This window comes from Cyprinus carpio, chromosome B2 (genome assembly GCF_018340385.1).
Source record: "Cyprinus carpio isolate SPL01 chromosome B2, ASM1834038v1, whole genome shotgun sequence".
Taxonomy (NCBI): domain Eukaryota; kingdom Metazoa; phylum Chordata; class Actinopteri; order Cypriniformes; family Cyprinidae; genus Cyprinus; species Cyprinus carpio.
Genome location: NC_056598.1, coordinates 17860102 through 17880373, shown reverse-complemented (window position 1 = coordinate 17880373; position 20272 = coordinate 17860102). Strand labels below are relative to the sequence as shown.

At 39.0% G+C, this 20272-nt stretch overlaps 1 protein-coding gene across 1 annotated transcript; it reads left to right on the top strand.

Moving 5' to 3' along the window:
* The first annotated feature begins 6769 nt into the window (after positions 1–6769).
* On the top strand, positions 6770–20206 carry LOC109075423 (macrophage mannose receptor 1-like). Its single transcript, XM_042718436.1, is given in 32 exon segments — positions 6770–6934; positions 7100–7483; positions 8153–8329; positions 8502–8654; positions 8778–8891; positions 9192–9329; positions 10491–10670; positions 10782–10939; positions 11089–11205; positions 11326–11441; positions 11641–11789; positions 11891–12090; positions 12206–12327; positions 12683–12761; positions 12856–13009; positions 14039–14074; positions 14151–14317; positions 14512–14573; positions 14656–14756; positions 14903–15045; positions 15180–15282; positions 15516–15655; positions 15765–15806; positions 15896–15995; positions 16101–16330; positions 16673–16838; positions 18335–18490; positions 18585–18698; positions 18850–18968; positions 18971–19034; positions 19644–19676; positions 19886–20206. Coding segments are annotated over 32 exon segments (4296 nt in total). The 5' UTR covers positions 6770–6870; the 3' UTR covers positions 20101–20206.
* Positions 20207–20272: the final 66 nt, after the last annotated feature.

The following is a 20272-nucleotide window of genomic DNA, read 5'->3' as shown; positions in this document are numbered from 1 at the left end:
CCACTGTTCTCCACCCCTCCCCCATCGCTCAAGATGTGGTATCCTTCGGTGCCATGCAGGGCGCTGAAGAGGAGGATGGTGCCATTTCGGTGGCAGCGTCTGCGAGAGAGGAGTGGTCTAACAGCCCGCTGGATTACACTGAGCTCCACGGCAGCGTCGCAGGGGACCTCCATTTTAGTGATGTCGAGCTCCTTAGCGTCCTGTCCAAGGCAGTTGATGAGCTCGGTTTGGAGTGGGCGCCTACTGCAGAGCCGGCCAGATGCCGTCTGGACGAGTGGTACCTCCAGTCGAATCGCGTCCGAAAGGACAAATGCTCACCAGTTGAGTGCACATCCTCCCTTCTGTCTTCTGTGGACGGCACTGTCCAAGTGGGGTATGTTAAACTCCCCCCGTGGAAGAAGCCATTGCCGCCCATCTCTGTCCTTCAGGTGTATCAGGCCAAGCTGCTCAAGTCTCTGCATGAGGATGGGCTGGACCCTGAAGTGTTCACTCGAGAAAAAAAAAGGCCCTTCTGGATGCTCCCCTGAATCCCTCAGGTCTCTTCGGAGCAGCGGTAGAGAGGTTCACGGAGCGCTTTGTTGAAGCGCAGAAACAGTCGAAGGCTATTAGCCACTTACTGCCAAAACGTGCTGGTGCAAACCCTCCTGTGCGTTCCCGCTCATACTCAGCGCTGCGCGCGGAAAAAACGCATCTTCTGCTGCTGTACTGCTGAAGTGCAGTCAGGTCCAGAGCCCCCACCCTGACAGAGACAGCAGGCCACTGGCACAAGAATCAAAGCCGCGTTCCTGATGCTGTCTCTCGGAGGAGGAAATCTGCACCCAGCGCCGAAGATGAGTCACTGAAAAAGTCTGCTCACTCCGCTGTGTGTGTTCACCACTCCCCTCTGCCTGCTGCAGGTGGCAAGAGCAATTGTTATGTTTGTGTTTGACTGTTCCACTGTGCAGTTCAATAAAGTCGGAAAACATACAAAACTCACCTCAATATCAAAGCAATTCTCCTCCTCTCACTCCCCTCTCCCCCATCACTCACTCTCACACTCGTGTGGTATTAAACTCCTCGCCCTCCAACGGCGAGTTATCCCTCACAGTGTGTAGCCTGCTTCGCCTGCTGTCACAGTTCACTGAAGCGTGGTAGGCACTGCCAGGGGTATCAGAGTGGGTTATGAAATCAATAAAGGACAGCTACACGCTTCAGTTCTTCCGCAGGCCGCCCTGTTTCAACGGTGTGTTAATGAACACTGTACGGGAGCGAAAAGCCTCAGTTCCGCTAGAGGAAATATACAACCTCCTCGCAAAACGTGCTGTAAAGACAGTGCCCCTAGCAGACCGTGAGAGCAGCTTCTACAGTCGCTATTTTCTAGTACCAAAGAAAGACAGTGGACTCTGCCCAATCTTGGACCTAAGACTGCTGAACCGCGCGCTTTCAAAGTGCTCGTAAAAAATGATTACGCTTAGACAAATCCTCTCACGCATCAGACCGAGTGATTGGTTTATCTCTGTGGATTTAAAGGAAGCTTATTTTCACATTCAGGTAGCCCCTTCGAGGGGATAGCGTACCAATTCACAGCCCTACCCTGAGCATGCTGCTCAGAGACAAGCTCAGACTCCTCGCTCATCTTCAGAGCTTTTAGGGCTGACTGAATATGCATAAGAGTATGCTTGTACCGAGCCAGGACATCTCTCTTTTAGGAGTGGAGCTGAATTCAATCAATATGCGAGTGTGTCTGTCGGAGGAGCGCTCACAAAAACTGATCAGCTCTCTCGCAGTCTTAAAGTGAGGGCACTCTCCCCCGCCGAAATGCTTTCAGAGGAAGTTCGGCCAGATGGCTGCTGCCTCGACAGTGCAAACTAGGGCTCCTACATATGCGAGCACTTCAGCTCTGGCCAAAGTGCCGGGTGCCACAGAGCGCATGGCATATGGGCACCTTGTGTATCAAAGTGACGCGCGAGTGCTGGAATGCGCTGACCCCTTGGTGCGATATGACTCTGCATCGCCAGGGTGTTCTTCTTGGCCAAGTGATCAGGAGAAAGACTATTACAACAGATGCATGGAGCATGGGTTGGGAAGCCATATGCAATGCCAGACCAGCCTTTGGGACGTGGTCAGAAACAGAGAACTTGTGGCACATAAACTGTCTGGAGCTCTGTGCTGTACACCTAGTGCTCGAGTGCTTTCTCCCGGACATTCTCCAGCGTCACATTCTCATCAGGACGGACAGCATGACAGTGGTAACATCTATAAATCACCAAGGGGGCGTGAGCTCATGGCCGCTGCTGAGGCTGGCGAGGGACCTTCTTCTGTGGGCAGATCGACACCTCTACATCCGGGCAGTACATGTCCCCAGACACCTGAATCACAGCGCGGATTTACTGTCGAGGGGCGGGGTAATCCACGGAGAGTGGAGATTACACCCTTTTAAAGTCAAGATAATTTGGAGTGTATTCGGCAGGGTAGAGGTGGATCTCTTGGCATCAGTGGTAAACACTCACTGCCCACTGTTTTATTCACTGACACACTGTCCACTGCGAGTGGATGCACTAGCTCACAGCTGGCCGAAAGTAAGCAAATATGCTTTTCCTCCAGGGAAACTTCTGCCTCTCGTGCTTTGCAAAATCAGAGAGGAAAGTAAATCTGTTCTGTTAGTTACACCGAAATGGCCCAATCGGCTGTGGTACCCGGAACTGGTGGAGATGCTTGTAGCCCCCCGTCGTCTATCACACTAAAGAGACACCTCATCTTTCAAGCACAGTTAACCATATTGCATCCAAATCCAGAGTCATGGAGCCTTCTTCATGTCTGGCCGCTCAACAGAGGTCGCTTGTAACGGATGCACTTCCTCAGCACGTGTTGAACACTATGTCTGAGGCTTGGTCTTCTTCCACTAGACGTATTTACGCACATTAATGGATAGTTTTCACAAAGTGGTGCAGGTCGCGGGGTGAAGGCCCATTCAACTACCTAATACCAATAATTCTTGCCTTCCTTTAAAAAAAAAAAAAGGGCCCGCTTGAGCCCATACAATCAGCGAGCTTGCCTGCGATCTCTTTCAAGACAGCACTCCTGCTCGTGCTGTCCTCTGTTAAGCGAGCTGGGGACCTGCAGGCACTGTCAATTGACTACTCGTGTATTGAGTTCAGGAAAGGTGATTGCAGACTTAACTTAAAGCTTAGGAGAGGTTATGTGCCTAAAGTGCTTTCGACTCCATTTAAAGCGCAGGTCATAACACTGTCTGCTTTCCGCCCAGAAACACTGGCCGGGCCGGAGCCGCTCAATATACTCTTGCTGTGCCCTGTAAGTGCATTGCACATTTATACTGAGCACTCTATACAGTTCAGGCTCTTGGAGCAGCTAGTTGTATGTATGCTTTGGAGGGCGCACAAAAGGCCTGCCTGTGTCCAAGCAAAGGCTGTCACACTGGATCATCGACGCAATTGCGGCTCTAAGGGCCTGAAATGTCCTATAGGGGTTCGGGCCCACTTAACCCGTGGACTCGCGTCCTCATGGGCCTGGGCAAATGGCATATCTATTCAGTACATTTGCATGGCGGCAGGCTGGTCATCACCCAGCACTTTCGCAAGGTTTTATAACCTAGATGTGTCATCACTTGCCTCACATGTGCTGTCAAGTCCGTACAGCGCATGCGCCTACTCAGCTTCAGTTATGATCTGAGCTGCTTGCCTCAGTGGTTTCTACTAGGCTGTATACACGCCTGTATTGACGTAGCACTAATTCAATGCTGTCCCTATCAGCTGATCACATTATTATGATATTGTTAATGACATCTTTAAGAACATGATTACCATCATACTCTACTTATTTAAGCACCGGTACGGCCATTGCATCATAACACATAACTTCACTGAAATTAAACAAACTTCAACTAATCTATGTGATGGCGCCGGAGAGGCCGCTATTTCACATTTGTTTCACCGGCGTTAACTCCGCCCCTCTTGTGACCTGGCATTATCTAGTTGTCACGCCCCCTTGACTTTACATGGTTTCGACTAGGTCCTGTAGACCTGAGCTGTATTTAACGTGAGTGCCAATATATTTGCCGCTCTCATTACGGTTCTGTATGTGAAACTTGACATACTTACCAGGCTCTATCGCTGTGACACGGCGGGATTTTAATACATTCCCATAGCAATGTAGAGTGACCGAATCGAAAGGTAACGCTGTCGGTTACTAACGTAACCTTGGTTCCCTCAGATGAGGGAACAAGACATTGCTCCTATTGCCGTGTCACCAAGCTCAGAATCTTAGAAAGCCAAGTGCTTCAGTCAAGATTCTGAATGGATACAAGCGCTGCTTTATATAGAGTGGGGGGCCCCTCATATTTCACACGCTTGAACGCCATTGGCCAGTTTCACTGGCATGATTCAATAAGGCTTCAGTAGTATTTGGAGAAAAGGGTAATTCCCCATAGCAATGTCTCATTCCCACATCTCAGGGAACCAAGGTTACGTTAGTAACCGAGAGCGTTTTCTACCCGTGAACCAAAAAAAAATGAAAATCAAGCCAAAATCTCGTTTTTTCGTTGTTGAACAAACTATCAAAATGTAGATGGACCAAATGCACATGGTGACAAATGTCATCCGATTCATGTCTAAATGACTCTTAATGCTTGGCTCATTTAATGAATCGAATGCACTACTCAAGTTACTGTTTTGAATCAAACGGTCCTCCATTCAATCCATCATAGGCAATGTTGGGGAAAGTTACTTTTAAAAGTAATGTATTACAGTATTGCGTAACTCCCTAAAAAATTACGTTAGTTACTTTTTATGGAAAGTAATGCATTACATTGCTTTTGTGTTACTTTCGCGTTACTTTTTAAATATGAGCAGGGCTTGATTGTTTTTAATATAATATAAGAAGTTCTGTTTATAGCGAATGTAAAATCCCTTTCACACCAAAAAGTTTAATGAATAAACCTCAGGCTGAAGGAAAAGTAAATTCATGTCTGTAGAGTAGAACGCAGGAGAGGAAGGTTCAACACTCTTCAGCAATAAAAAAAACAATGAAGCACAATTGTTAGTTTATCTAAAGTCATTTTTGCTTATTAGTATGGTTGAAATGGAAAGGCTAGCAGCAAAGACATTGGTTAATAAAACGGGATTAGATACAGTTTGCATTTCACTGTTTTAATTAATTTTGATGAATACGACATCTGTTTTTTTTTTTGTTTTTTTTTGTGAGTGGGATGAATTAATGCACATTCACATTTAGTCGAGAACTACATCATGTTGACACAGCACACACAACGCCTCTGTACTTCTGATTTCTCCCAGTATGGGGACAGGAAACTTGTCAGTCAATAAATGGGAAAACAAAGTAACTGGCGTTACTTTTTTGAAAAAGAAACTCAGATATTTTCTTGTAAATTAAAAGTAATACGTTACATTACTAGTTACTTGAAAAAAATCTGATTATGTAACTTGCGTTACTTGTAATTTGTTACCCCCAACACTGGTCATAGGGTAGTCATACTTTCATCAGAAACCCCAGTAAGTCTGCAGTACAGACAGAGTCATTTGCTTTTCAAGACTAGAGGAAGGCTCGGTAGAAATCGTGGGGTGCTTATAGAGGTGAGGTGGCACCTAGATGGCTGGTCTCCTCGTGTCGCCGATGTTGAGTACAGATGGATCCATAAAGTAAATGGTATTACTGTCTGTATATGATACATGACTGCCAGTTCTTGTTAAACAGTTCTTGCAGTTCTACTCTCAGAATTGAATGGAACCATATTTTTGTTGGCATTGAGAGACACAGCTGACACAGGTTGAATCAAGACCCTCACTGGACAATGATGCTACTTTAGCATCTTAAGAGAACAGAATTATAAAGTCCTCTGCCAGAACCAGAGATGTAGAACCCATGCAGGTACAGAGGACAAGACAAAAAATAATAATAATTTGGAAAATATGAAACATTTTTATTTTTGTATTGTGGAAAAGGTGTGTTTGTTCCATATTCCTTTAAAAATACCATGTGATTTAATATTTTGCCATAAAATGCAAAAGTATAGCTTGAGTGTCCATATATCTCAAATTGTTTTCTTCTACACTGAAAGAAGTGTTTCATTCATCCAATTAAAAAAATTTAGGGTAATGATTCACATCTATATTTTTTAACTTGAGCGAATGAAAAATTAATAACTTGCCCTTAGGCATCATTTCAGGAGGGTGTGTGGCTCTCCGGTAGGCCTGCAGTTAATCAGCAATGTTTTCGTAGGCATTTGACAACTGGTGCTCATGAGGCAGAAAAATGTTAAGTATAAATGTAAGTGAAATTAACAGAATTTTCGTATGTGGTAAATTGCTGTCACCACAAGTTTTTACACAGGATGTCCAGGAACATAAGTACAAGGCATAACAGGAAATTGCATTCAGATCATAAATTTTAAGTGTAATTCAGTTTTTTCGTACAACTGTTGTGGTGTATGCTGACAGGGCAGAACCATTGCTGGGAAGAAGGAATGTCTCAGTGATTCAGGAGGTGACTATAGATTTGACTTCGTCCGGATGGTCTGGTGTGAACAATCACCGTCTACTACCAAAATGATCTGTGTTCCTCAAATAACCAAACCAAAACACTTATTCATACCAGAATTCACAAAATTAAGCTGACTAAGACCATATTTTCGATCACTGAGAAGATTCCTCCTTTCCAAAGAAGCTTTGTGACGTTAGTGTTTCAACAGTTTTGAAGAAAGAGACATGTGACAGGATATTATACTGACTGGGACAATCGGACCAGTTTAAAGGGCAGGTCCATATAAGCAAATGTGAGACTGCAGAATCTCAGCCAAAGACAGAGGATGACACTGGAATGAACCTAGCAGCAGCATAAAATACAATTTGTATCAAGATGAAAATAATAACAGTAGTGATTTTGCTCGTATTACATCTAGCAAACTGCTTTGCACAGTCAGGTATGTCTTTTTTCTTTAATCAAAAATAAATGGCAATATTAATCATGCTTTTTTGTTGTTGTTGCAAATAGCATTATTTATTGTGGAAAAAAATATATGCTATAGCACATTGTATATGTGTGTAGATAACTGAATGCTGCATCATCTCATCATTTTTTTGTGCAGCAGGAAACTTTCTAATATATAATGTGGATTATAACAAATGCATGACCAGCTCCCTGGAACGGCTTGGCACCTGTGAACCATACAGTAACTTACAACAGTTTCGCTGGACTTCAGAGAATCGCATTTTGAATAGTTACACAAAGAAATGTCTTGGAGTAGGAAGTAAAACTGTGGGCAAAAAACTGCAGTGGCTGATTTGTGACGATGACAGTGTTCTGCAGAAGTGGGAATGCCATAGTGATACATTGCTTGGCCTAAAGAATGAGTCTCTGTACCTGGCTGTAAATGATAATGGTGTGCCAGTGATCTCTAAAGACACTGGAGCGAAGAGCAAATGGACAATTCATGGAACATTAAACAGCATTTGCTCTAAGCCTTATGAAGGTATTTGTCTTAATGTGTCTATATTTAACTTTTTTTTTTCTTTTCTTGGGAAGTCTGAACATAGTGGTTATGTTTAACTGTGTAACTGGCCCCTAGATGCAATAACAAAAAAAGATTAACACTAAATTATTAAAAATAAATTACTGTGTCATCAGTTCTGTTTTACAGGCTTTAAAACAAAATCAAAACATTCCCAAGTACCCTTGAAAACCTGAGTACATTACGTAGCTGTACATGTCCATAGATACATGTAATAGTTTATTCTGATTGGTCAATTACTGCATCCATATTTGAATATTTTCTAATATTTGCCATAATCCAAGGTAACACTATATATTGTGATTGGGTAACTCAAATACCTTTGTCACAATGGGACCAACAGGAACTGATTTGTTAGTACTATTACTACCCTTAATACCAATGCAACTGATTTATTATATACATTTCTGAGTACAAAGTAATTTCCAACATTAATCAATTCAATTCCATTTCGCAGATTGTCTAATCAACCTGTGCTATTTAATATTTAACTGAATGATTAAATATATATATTTTAAATTTAATTGCAAATGTAAATGTGTTTTTGTGCATATAATCTGATCATTTCACCAGCACGACAAATGATGGCTCAAATAACAGGTTTACAGACTCTTACATTTTATTTTACAGAACTGTACACCATTGGTGGCAATGCATTTGGGCGCCCATGCCAATTTCCTTTTCTTTATGACAAAAAATGGTATGCAGATTGTACCAAAATTGATACACAAAATCAACGTCTATGGTGTTCCGTTGAGGCAGACTACAGTAATAATCAGCTGTGGGGCTACTGCCCAACACCTGACAGTAGGTTTATTTCCTATTCACTTTACATTTCAATTGTTACCTGCATGATCAATATTAAATCTTTGAGACAACAATTGTTACTTGTCCATCATGGAAGACTAAACTTATAAATAATATATTCTAACAATGAAACATTGGCTTGCACATGCTGATGGGTAGTGATGATTTGCAGATGCTTTCTGGGCCAAACATCCTCTGACAAACGTCTATTACCAAGTGAATAGTGGGTCGGCCCTGACATGGTACCAGGCTAGAAAGAGCTGCCAGCAGCAAGGTGCGGAGCTGCTGAGTGTCTCTGAACCTCACGAACACACCTTTGTAGCAGGTACAGTCCCATCAAAAAGATTCTCTGAATGGAACTATTCATCAACTACATGCACTAATGTAATATTGATAAATGTCTAGAAATATCCAAAGAATAAAACATTAAGAAAACTGCCTTGTCTAGGAATTGTCCAGACGACTCAAAATACACTATGGACAGGACTCAATAAATTAGATGTAACCAGTGGATGGCAATGGAGCAATGGACAGCCGTTACGCTATCTGAAATGGCTCAGCGGTAAGACCGTTTTTCAGTCAAATGATTCCATCTCATTGAATTAATATATCTCAATTAGAAGAGTATAATACCAACAACACTAGTTTGATTCCCAGTGAACAAACAAACAGATACAAAGGAATGTGTACATTAATAAATGTAGATGTAGCATGATGTAAGAGACCTTCACTATGCCTTTATTAACCATATCCTAGATGTGTTTGACCTTTACTGAATAACTAAATGAACAAACAAAATAAGCATTGTCTAGCTAACTGAACGTATTACTGGACTGAAATTATCATTTCTTTCTTTGTTGAGGATATCCAACCACACAACCAGGCTACAGTTGTGGTGTCCTGAAAAATACTTTTGGTTCTGAATGGTCGAATGAACCTTGTTCTGGAAAACATGGATATGTCTGCCAAAGAGGCCATTCTGTTCCAACTCTTCCACCAGGTAGGCTTCCCAGTCTCTCTTTGTTTCGTATAGCAGTGGTTCTCAAACTGTGGGACTGGAATTAGTGAGTCAAGCAGTGTTGGGAAAGAAGAAGAAGAAAAAAAGAAAGAAAAACAAATAGCGTGATCTGTGTAGTGCAATTAACAAACAAATGACTCTTATGAATCGGAACATTTCACCAAAGCCCTCAGAGTGGTTCTCATACATGTGACTCACTTATTGAACTGCATGTCAGTGCGTTATTAACCTACTTCAATATGGGCTATTAGAGTCGGCGATATACCGGTAGACACGATTAACCGGCAGAGATTAGTCAACTGGTAGAGGTTTTGTTTTGGTTACACGCTCATGTGACTTTGCTGTTATACGTGGTTACTAAAATGTATCGTTTGCACATGTTTTTAAGCATTGCGGTTAAAAACAAGTTATTTTAGGCCGTTGAAATGCAATCAGCAGCAAAAGAGAACTCATTTCACTACTGTATATGCACTGTCAGAGAGGTGCGCGCATGTGAAGAGGGTTTATAGAGCACGGGAGTATTAAACTTACTTAGATATTTTTTACGATTTGTAGACTTTGAACTGTAAAATACACACAAAGTATGTGTCAAAATTCCCATCTTTGCAAGAATCTTTGTAAACTGTAATTTAGGTCTCAAGTGAAAGCAAACAGCTTTGAAAGAAAACGTGTAACAATATATTGGACCTGGACAGCTCTTAAAGTAACAGTAATCTATTCTCGCTTTCTGTCATTCATGTTAATCACACAACAAAAGAGAGAAAATCTCTCAGTGCTCTTAACTAAATCAATTTTGTAACTGTAATAAGAAATATATATTTAATGTAAACGTCTGTTTACATGTTTTAATACATTTGATTATACAATATCTATGTAGCATATCTTATTTGTTCTACTGTAGTTTTTTTTTGTCACATTGCTTGTAATTAGTTTCTTGTTCTTTTTTTAATTGCTGTTTCACTGTTTACTTTTTATTTAATTATTTATTTTATTTGGGCTAGTATTTGTTTTTTTGTTTTTTTGTGATATTGACACTGGTTACAAGAATTGTGAAATTTCTATGGTATCCAAAATGTTGCTATCCTCTACCATACTGTACTGTATATGGTGTTGGTAATGTGTTAACTTTGTCTTTTCGGACAGTGGTGGACACTGGTTTTTGCCATAGCCCCTGGATTCCATATTCAGGCAACTGTTATCTCCTTCATCGCAAGAAGCAAACATGGCTGGAGGCACGAGACTCCTGTCTGCGGGAAGGTGGAGACCTGCTGAGTATTCTCAGCAAAGAAGAGCAAAGCTTTGTCATCACACAGCTTGGATACTGTACGTTTTGATAATTAAATTACATTTTTAACAGTTTCATAGTAAAAAAAAAGCTATAGAAGTCACTCCTGTATGAGGTTGCTAGTTGATCATCTACATCTCTATTCTCAGTGAAAACAGACGAGCTGTGGATTGGTTTCAATGACCGTAAAACGCAGATGCTGTTTGAGTGGAGTGACCAGTCTAGCATCCCGTTTGCCTCATGGGAAGTGAGTGAGCCGAGTCACAGTGCTGTCTATCCAGAGGACTGTGTGTTAATGAGAGGAGAGGTAAGAACTTCATAAGTAAGAAGTAAAAAGCATTTACTAAAAACATTTTGCACACTGTTTGAGAAGTCATCTTAAATTCTAGTTGCATAGTTTTTCTCATAGCATTATGGGTTGCTAAACTGAACATTTGCATAATGTTTCTCATTTAGGAGGGAAAGTGGGCCGATGATATTTGTGAGAGTACGTATGGATTCATCTGTAAGAAGAAGGCCAGCTCTAAAGCCTCGAATAATGACACAGTTGTCACAAGCCCAGGATGCAAAACAGTATGTATTGTATGATTAGAAAATGAACTAAAATTGTAGAATTATGTCTTCTAGTTCTTGTTCTTGGTCATCAGGTGGTGAATTTATGTGTTTACTGACAGCTGTCTTATTTTTTGAGAAGGTTGGACCAGGTATGGGTACTACTGCTACATGGCAGGATCCGAGACTAAGACCTTTGAAGAAGCAAAACAGATGTGTGCAAAAGCTGATTCTCAACTGGTTGATATTTCATCCAGGTCAGATCACTTCTTCAGTTACATGCTTTCTGTCCTTTCTACACCTGATAATTAATTCTTAATACATTGACTAAAATCAATTGAAAAAAAAAAAAAATTCAAAATGTATGTGTAAAATATTTCATATTTATAAGCTATGAACAGCTTTCAGTGTTGTTTTCTTCCTTTTCAAAAGACTTAATCTGTTTATCCCCATTAGAGTAGAAAATGCGTTCCTCGTTAGTCTAGTTGGAGCGCGACCAGAGAAGTACTTCTGGATTGGATTGTCAAATCAGAGGGATCTCCACACTTTTGAATGGACCAACACTAAGGAAGTCTCATATACTCATTTCAACACTGGGATGCCAGGTACTGTACTCAGTGTCAGTGAAATGATTATGTTTCTGGTTTCTCATAATTACAGTATTACATTTTAGAAAATCTCTTTTTTTTTGTCTTTAAAAAATTAGGAAGAAAACAAGGCTGTGTTGCCATGACGACTGGACTTGTTGCTGGGCTTTGGGATGTGCTCAGCTGCTCAAATAAGGAAAAATACATCTGCAAGCAGATAGCCGATGGACTAGTTACAACTCCAGCCCCACCAACCACACCTGCTTTGGCCTGTCCCAAAGACTGGACGACACTTTTGTTTAGAGACTTTTGTGTCAAGGTAAAACAGGCTTATTTCCATGTTGAATTTTGCCTAAATTTGATATTGAAACAAAATAAAAGACTAGCATACATATTTCCTAGAATCAGAAAGACTGATTTCTCTTTTCTGGCAGCATTTTGATGTACCTATGAGCCAAATGAAGACTTGGGATGAAGCTCTTGACTTCTGCCGAGAGCTTGGTGGTGATCTCCTGAGTATCCATCATGAGGCTGATATGTCTATGAAACAAAGAGGGTAATATCAATCAATCCATTTGCATAATGATACCTAATGAATGTCCAGCTAATGGAAAAACTTGTTTAACACGATCAATAGCAGACATGTATTTCAGTCAGGTGACACTGACCATCAGCGGTCATAATTCACAATAATTATCCATAATTAAGCCACAATACATCTCTATACACTTGCATATATGTCAATGAATATTATATTTGTCTTAGTGTTTTTCTTGTGGATTTGTATTCCATGCCATTACTTTGATAAACTGTGAAATGGTGAATAAGAAGAAAAGTCACATGACTGAAAACAATTAATTCATAAATGAATGATAAATAAATAAATAAATAAACAAACAATTTGGTTTTAGTTTTAGAGTGTTTCCAGCATGGATTGGTTACAGAATGTATGATCCCGCTGTGGGTTTTGTTTGGAGTGATGGTTCTTCGGTGAGTTCACAAAGAATTTGTTAAAAGACAACAAATACTAAAAAGAATTCACATTTGATTTAATTTTGTTTTTTCAAAATCTACTCTCTTTCAGTCATCCTATCAAAGCTGGGATAGTGATGAACCAAACAATCTGAACAACATTGAAAATTGTGTTGAAATGAGATTTTCATATCAGAACAGAGCTATAGTATGGAATGACATAAACTGTCAAGACAGAAAGGACTGGTACTGTCAGATCCGAAAAGGTACAACATGTCATTCTGGCAAAAGTCAAATTCTATCATCACTCAATTGAAAAGAAAATTTGGTCACACTTTATTTTAAGATACAATTCTCGCTATTAACAAATACCCATTAACCACAACTTTTGCCTCAATAATCTCATAATTTGCTGCTTATTAATAGCTAGTAAGGTAGTTGTTAAGTTAAGGTATTGGGTAGGATTAGGGATGTAGAATATGGTCATGCAGAATATGTGCTTTATAAGTAGCCTACTAATAAACAGCTAATATGTTAAAGGGATTCTCCACCCCAAAATGAAAATTTAGTCATTAATCACTTACCCCCATGTGGTTCCAAACCCGTAAAAGCTTTGTTCATCTTCGAAACACAATTTAAGATATTTTGGATGAAAACCGGGAGGCTTGAGACTGTCCCATAGACTGCCAAATAAATAACAGTGTCAAGGTCCATAAAAGGTATGAAAGTCGTCGTCAGAATACTCCATCTGCCATCAGATGTGCAATCTGGGTTATTTGAAGCAACGGGAACACTTTTTGTAAGCGAAGAAAACAAAAATAACTACTTTATTCAACAATTCCTTTGTCAGCAGTCTCCTCTGTGTCTCTCTATATTACTGTATGCTACGTATGCTCTTCTGTGTCATCCGCGGCACAAGGATGCATTGTTTTCCTTCAAATCAAAGCTAAATACACATAGAAACAGCGCATCCTTGTGGCGCGGATGATACAGAAGAGCATGTTATAACTGTTATTTACTTGGCAGTCTATGGGACAGTCACAGGCCTCCCGGTTTTCAACCAAAATATCTTAAATTGTGTTCCGAAGATGAAAGGAGCTTTTAGGGGTTTGAAACGACATGGGGGTAAGTGATTAATGACAACATTTTCATTTTGGGGTGGAGTATCCCTTTAATAATAGGCATGAGTTAATAGTGAGAATTGGTCAATATAGGCTGCTAAAGTGTCACGGAAAATTATATTTTTAATTTTTTAATTAAATACATGACAGCTAACTGCTATGCTTTGTCTTTAGGAAAGATACCAAAGGAAGTTAATATTACAGAAACAGGTAAGTTTTAAACTTGCACGAACTGATGGGGTAAATGAGAAACTCAAATTAAAAACCATTTATTTTTTTATTTAAGTTTATAATGAAACAGAAGATGGCTGGATTCAATTCAAAGGTAGCCAGTACTATGCGTCTCAGTACTCATCACTTTCTGTGCACGAGGCTCGGACATTCTGTAAGAAATCACATGGCGATCTTGCGGTTATTAATGATGAGGATGAGCGGGTGTTCCTTTGGCATCAGGTATGAGGGCCGAGTCACATTTTCTAGCAGCATATCTGTGGTGCATGTATCACACAACATTTATCTTTGTATCATTTGTTATTTTGAAAATGTTTTCTTTATAATTTACCAACTGACTTTTGTTTGGCTTTTTTTCAGTTTTTGTTTTTTTTGTTTTGTTACCGACTGAGTTGGGCTTTTTTTCTGTGTTGCAGGCTAAACGTTTGTACAACGATTTTATCATTGGTTTGACAGCTGATCTGGATGGGACTTACCAGTAGGTTTAAATAATTCAAGCAGCACTCTGTTCTCTTGCAAAAGAACAAATAAGCAAATACATTTTTTTTTTATATGTAAAGGTGGATGGATGGGTCCCCTGTAGTGTTTCAAGCCTGGGAAACAAATCAGCCTGCTTTTAAAAACAGTGAGGAAAGATGTGTGAAGATGACCACATCTCAAGGTACAGCATATCTCCTTATCTATAATTAGTGGAATGTGTTATTGACCACTAATAAATTTGGTGCAGAAAATGTTTATGATGTATGATCAAATCACTGTTAATGCATTTGATAAATTACATTAAACAAAGTATTTTGTCTGTTACAGGACTCTGGGAAACTATTAACTGTGGTGATGAATATAATTTTTTTTGCAAGCGAAGTCAGTCACCTCCAGTGAATGCCACGGTGGCCCCTTCACAAGAGCCAAAGGGAGGCTGTGGTCCTGAGTGGAAAAACTTCAAAGGAAAAGTAATTAAAAAAAAAAAATAGCACTGCTGTCATACATTTTCCAATGCAACATTTGTGAAATTGTGTCATGATCTGCATTTGTAATTCATTTTTAAAGAAAAATAAATAATGGTCATTTATATAACACACTATAGTGCTACAACATGAAAGAAGACATGAAAACATGGACTGAAGCGAGAGAATACTGCAGAGAGCTTGGTGGAGATCTGACATCAATTATGAGTAGACAACAACAAGGTAAAAGCTTTGTTAATTAATGAATTAGACAAGAGATTTAAGTGCTACTCAAAATTATGTTAAAAAATGTAAATATGCTCTGAAAATGTAGCATTATTATCTTTTGCATACATAGATTAAAAGGGGACCTTTTTCTAAAATATAACTGCTGTATCTTGATTAGAAAGATTTATTTATTTTGTTTGCTGTACACTTTGACTTGCTCATTATCATACACTGCATATTTGCTGCAGCCTTTTTAAGCACATTGAGTAGCGATAAAACAACAGACTTCTGGATTGGATTCAGCAATTTGGCCAACGGGAGGTTCAAGTGGACAGATGGGAGTAAAGTTACATTCACAGAGTGGGCCAAAGGAGAACCTCGAACCTATGTATGTAAACCTGATTAATAAAATCCACACTTAACCTGAAGATGTTTTGGTATGTATTACTATGGGCTGTTTTTATAGTTATTGATTTACATTTTTTCCCCACTCACAGTTTTCTTCACATTGGACAAAATATTACTCTTGGGATAAACGGGTACTGAGACACGCTGAGATTATAACTGAATAGTATTATTTTTAGTGATAAAAGCAGTGGCTTCAATAGCGTGTTTGTTTTTCAAACAGGAATGTGTTTTTATGGGCAAAACATCAAGCTCTGTCTTTGGCAAGTGGGTGGCAACTGACTGTAATTCGACTCACGGTTTTATCTGCAGTCGTGATGTTGGTGAGTTTAACTGAACACTGCGGACTTGCAGAGAGATTGTAGATATCGTGCAGGCTTACTGTTCTTCATATTTTAATTCTAATGTGTCATTTTTTACATGTTCAGATCCTGGTATTGCCCCAGTGCCTACTGAAGTTCCTAAAACCTTTGTCAATCTCGGAAATTCATCTTTCAAAGTAATTCAAGAGAATCTAACATGGAGTGAGGCAAACCTTCGCTGTGAGGCAGAGGGGGCTCATTTGGCCAGCATTCGGGATTTTATAACACAGGCTTACCTTGAGCTGCAGGTCTATAGGTCCGAACAGCCCATGTGGATTGGTCTCAGCCATGCACAGGTAATGCACCAGAGTGAGAAAGGGAAAATCATGGCATTGCAATTAATAGGAATATTCAGCCAAAAGGGGAATGTCATCCTTATGAGTTTTTTTGTTCTGTGGAACACAAAAGCAGATGTTTGGCAGAATATACATGCTGCTCATTGCCATACAATGAACGTACATGATTAATCACATTTAATGACAAAATAACATTTTACATTGAGCATTATGTGGAAAATATAAATGTAGTATGTGTAATTCTTTTAAAAAAGGACTCTGCATATCCTACTCTTCTGTGTGTGATATGTTGATGATGACTCATAATCTACAAATTGTACTGTATATATTTGGATCCAACAGACACATGAATATTTTCTATGGGCAAATAACTGGCCCATGAATATAGAGAAATGGGCACCTTCTGAACCACGGCCCAACCGCCCTTGTGCATACATGGACACGGATGGAGAATGGAAAACAACTCTCTGCAATCAAACCTACTACGGTGTTTGTGAGAAAACAACAGGTGAGATACAAGTGTGTGTGTGTCCCAAAATACAGCAAATAATTATGGATACAATATTATCAAATTATTTAGACTTGTAGAATGCATTAGAAAGCTTATTATACATTAAATCCTGTACACAAAGGTTTCTGTATACTGTATGTCACCCGCCACTTGTCATGAATTAAAAAAAAGTCAAACAGTATTTAAAGGTGTCTTTAAATGAGAAGCCGAAATTCCCTTGATCTTTTGACATATAAGAGGTCATTGTACTATTAAAACATCCTGTAAGTTTCAGAACTTTCTTGTTAATCTAAAAACAGCTTATGTTGAAGCCAGTCTGCCAAAATGACAGGTTGTGGAATGTGCCCTTTTATTACGTAATAGTGTAGCTAAACACTGCCTCTGCAGAAAAAGATCAGTGCCTGCTTCTACATCGCTGCCTGTTTAGCCCTGCCTACCAATTGGCACATGTAAAGATGGCTCCAACGGCAACAAGACGCTGTGCAGTGCCAAGCTGTGGAAGAACAGTCTTTGCATTGCCTTCCTTTTGATCCCAGTTAGGAAAGAGTGGATGAACTTTATTTTTAATGAAGCTCCAGAACGCATCAAGAACTTGGTCCTTTGTTAACATAATTTTACCACGGATTGGTTTAACAAACAAGGCACAATTAGATGCAAGATTAAAAAAAAAAAAAATAATAAAAATTGAAAATGATATATGATGCTGTGCCCGACTATATTAGATCCAACAGTAATGACGCAACAAACAAGTGTGAGTAACTGTCTTTATTACATGCTAACTACTGCTTTGTCTGTGAAACTGATCGTTTGATGTGAATAATTGTGCGTTGTTAACCTAAATCACTGCAGTGTCCATCTGTGAAGGATGTAGGCTGTCAAAAACATACACAACTGTTAGCCAATCATAGCAGTTGGCATTTACTTCTGTAAGTCTACAATCCGCGACGTCTATTCAAACAGAGCGTTCAGGTGAGGGGGTTAAAACAGGACAGAAAATAGCCTATTACTTCTAAATTATGATGTTTTGATGCAAAAATCTTGATAACATTATAAGTTGACCTCAACAGTACAAAATAAAATAACAAAGGTAGTTCATGACCCCTTTGATTGTTTTCAAACAGCCATTCAGAGTTGTGTTAAGTCGTACCGTTAGTCACGCAGACAGAAGTGAAATAAATTGGTTGAGTGAATGATTCTGTTACTCACCCAGAAACGTTTTTTTTTAATGGATTGGCTGAATCAGTGATTCCATAATTATTTATAATGACACTTTTTGCCACCTACTGGCATATCAATGTAATCTGAAGAAAGGGTCGGTAAAAATGCAATCCATTCTTTACATGCAAACACACACAAGCGTTGTGATACAAACAGGTAAAAGCCTCAATACTCAGTTTTTGAAATGACACACATCCAATCATATTCCACACTGAATGAATAATACTTCTGGAATAAGCTTGGTAAACACTATTTCCATGTGACATTCTCCACAGACATTCCCCCAACCGTTCCAGCACAGCACCCTGGGCACTGCCCACATGAAGATGATGACAGTCCAATGAGGTGGATACCTTTCAAAGACAGCTGCTATGCTTTTGTGATGGACTCGAACCCATGGAGCAGAGCAGCTAGAATATGTATGACATGGGGTAAGGATATAAATTGATTTAAAAAGCTGTTTTCTCAATTATATGACAGGTGCAGAGAACAAAAGACTAAGAAAGTTTGCACTTCGGTTTTCAGGAGCAACTCTTGTCAGCATTAGGGATGAAGGGGAACAGAATTTTATAGAGAAAAACATAATGCTCCTTGAAAGTTCAGAAGACTTTTGGATTGGGCTTATCATATCCCGGAAAGGTAATACTCCAAATATACATTTACATACAAGAATCTCTTCTGTTCAACACTTTTCCGGTGGCCCCGAGTTTTCACTTTAATTGTGAATGAACTCATGAGCCTAAAAGAGTTGGTTATATATGAACTCACCCTGGGTTATCTAACTACACAGGTCACTGGTTATGGTCAGACAATACCGTGGTAGATAACAACAACTCAGAAGATAACAACTATTAAGAAGAATAATAATCTTCTAAGAATGACTACTCATCAACAACCACCAAAAAAAAAAAAAAAAATGGAAAAAACAGCATTGTGATTACTCAGCGTTATCATTTATCTGCAAAACTGCCAAAGGTACGTGTTGTGAAATTTCAAAATAGCATTTTTAGTGACATTTTGTTTTCATTACATAGGGGAAAGTGGAATTAATAGTTGCCAGAGAAACAGAGGATTGTGTCTCAACTAATGTTTTGAGTAAAATGTCCAACAGCATGATTGCATATTTTCTCTAGCAATGCTTATCTATGCTGGTTTCAAACACCTAATTCAAACCTTTCTTGTGAACTTAAAATTACTATGCAGTTAGTTATTTGTGCAGTGACTCATAGTGGACCACAGTATGTTGTGTTGTTTCAGAATTTTGCTGTTTAAATCTGCCTGAAAAACCATTAAATATCAAATTGTCAAATAATGTCAGGTCCACATATTGTCAGAATTTACCCTATATTCAAAAATATATTTTAGGGTAGAAAAAAAAAAAAAAAAAAAAAAAAAACCTCACTGGAGTAAAACATGTGACAAATAACACCAAAAATAATTTTGGACCTGATCGATAAACATGCTTAATATGAATGTTTAGAGTAAAGGGGAAATAAAACACCAACATTACATGATCAATCTATATATAACATTCCTTGTTTAAAAAAGACCTGATCTTTTTCATTCTGTTTTTTTCCCCTGCAGTAATAAGTCCTACCATTAATACCCCACAAGAAGGTAATATTATGACTTATTTTTAATGACTTTACTTTACTTAATATTCAAAAATCTAATTTTATGTCAAGAAAAAGCAACCTCTCTACTTTAAAATAGACTGATTCCTAAATGTGCATATGTAATATAATAAAACTGCAGTTTGATGTAATATGTACATCACAGTTTCACATTAGATATACTAGATATTTTTATCTCTTATTTCTTCACAGGTCCTGAACCTCACAAGGTCAATACGGGTTTGGCTGTGTTCTTGAGTATTGCAGTGATTGGCATACTGGGAGCTCTAGTTTTCATGTACTACAGAAATTCAAAAAGACGGTTATTGCCTACATTTGAAAATCCCATGTATAATAACAGAGATGCTACTTATTCAGTTAGTAAAGATGACAAATCATTGATTGGCAACATTGAGATCGCTGAATAGAACTGTGTTTTATAATGTCCAATTACTTGTATATATGTAAGAGAAGGTCAGTCTGTTATTATCTTAAAATAATAATAATAATAAAAAATAAATAAATAAAAAACAATGACAGGGCTCATCAGGTTTATTTTACTCACCAAATATTGAGTTGGGTAGAACATATTTTATGTTA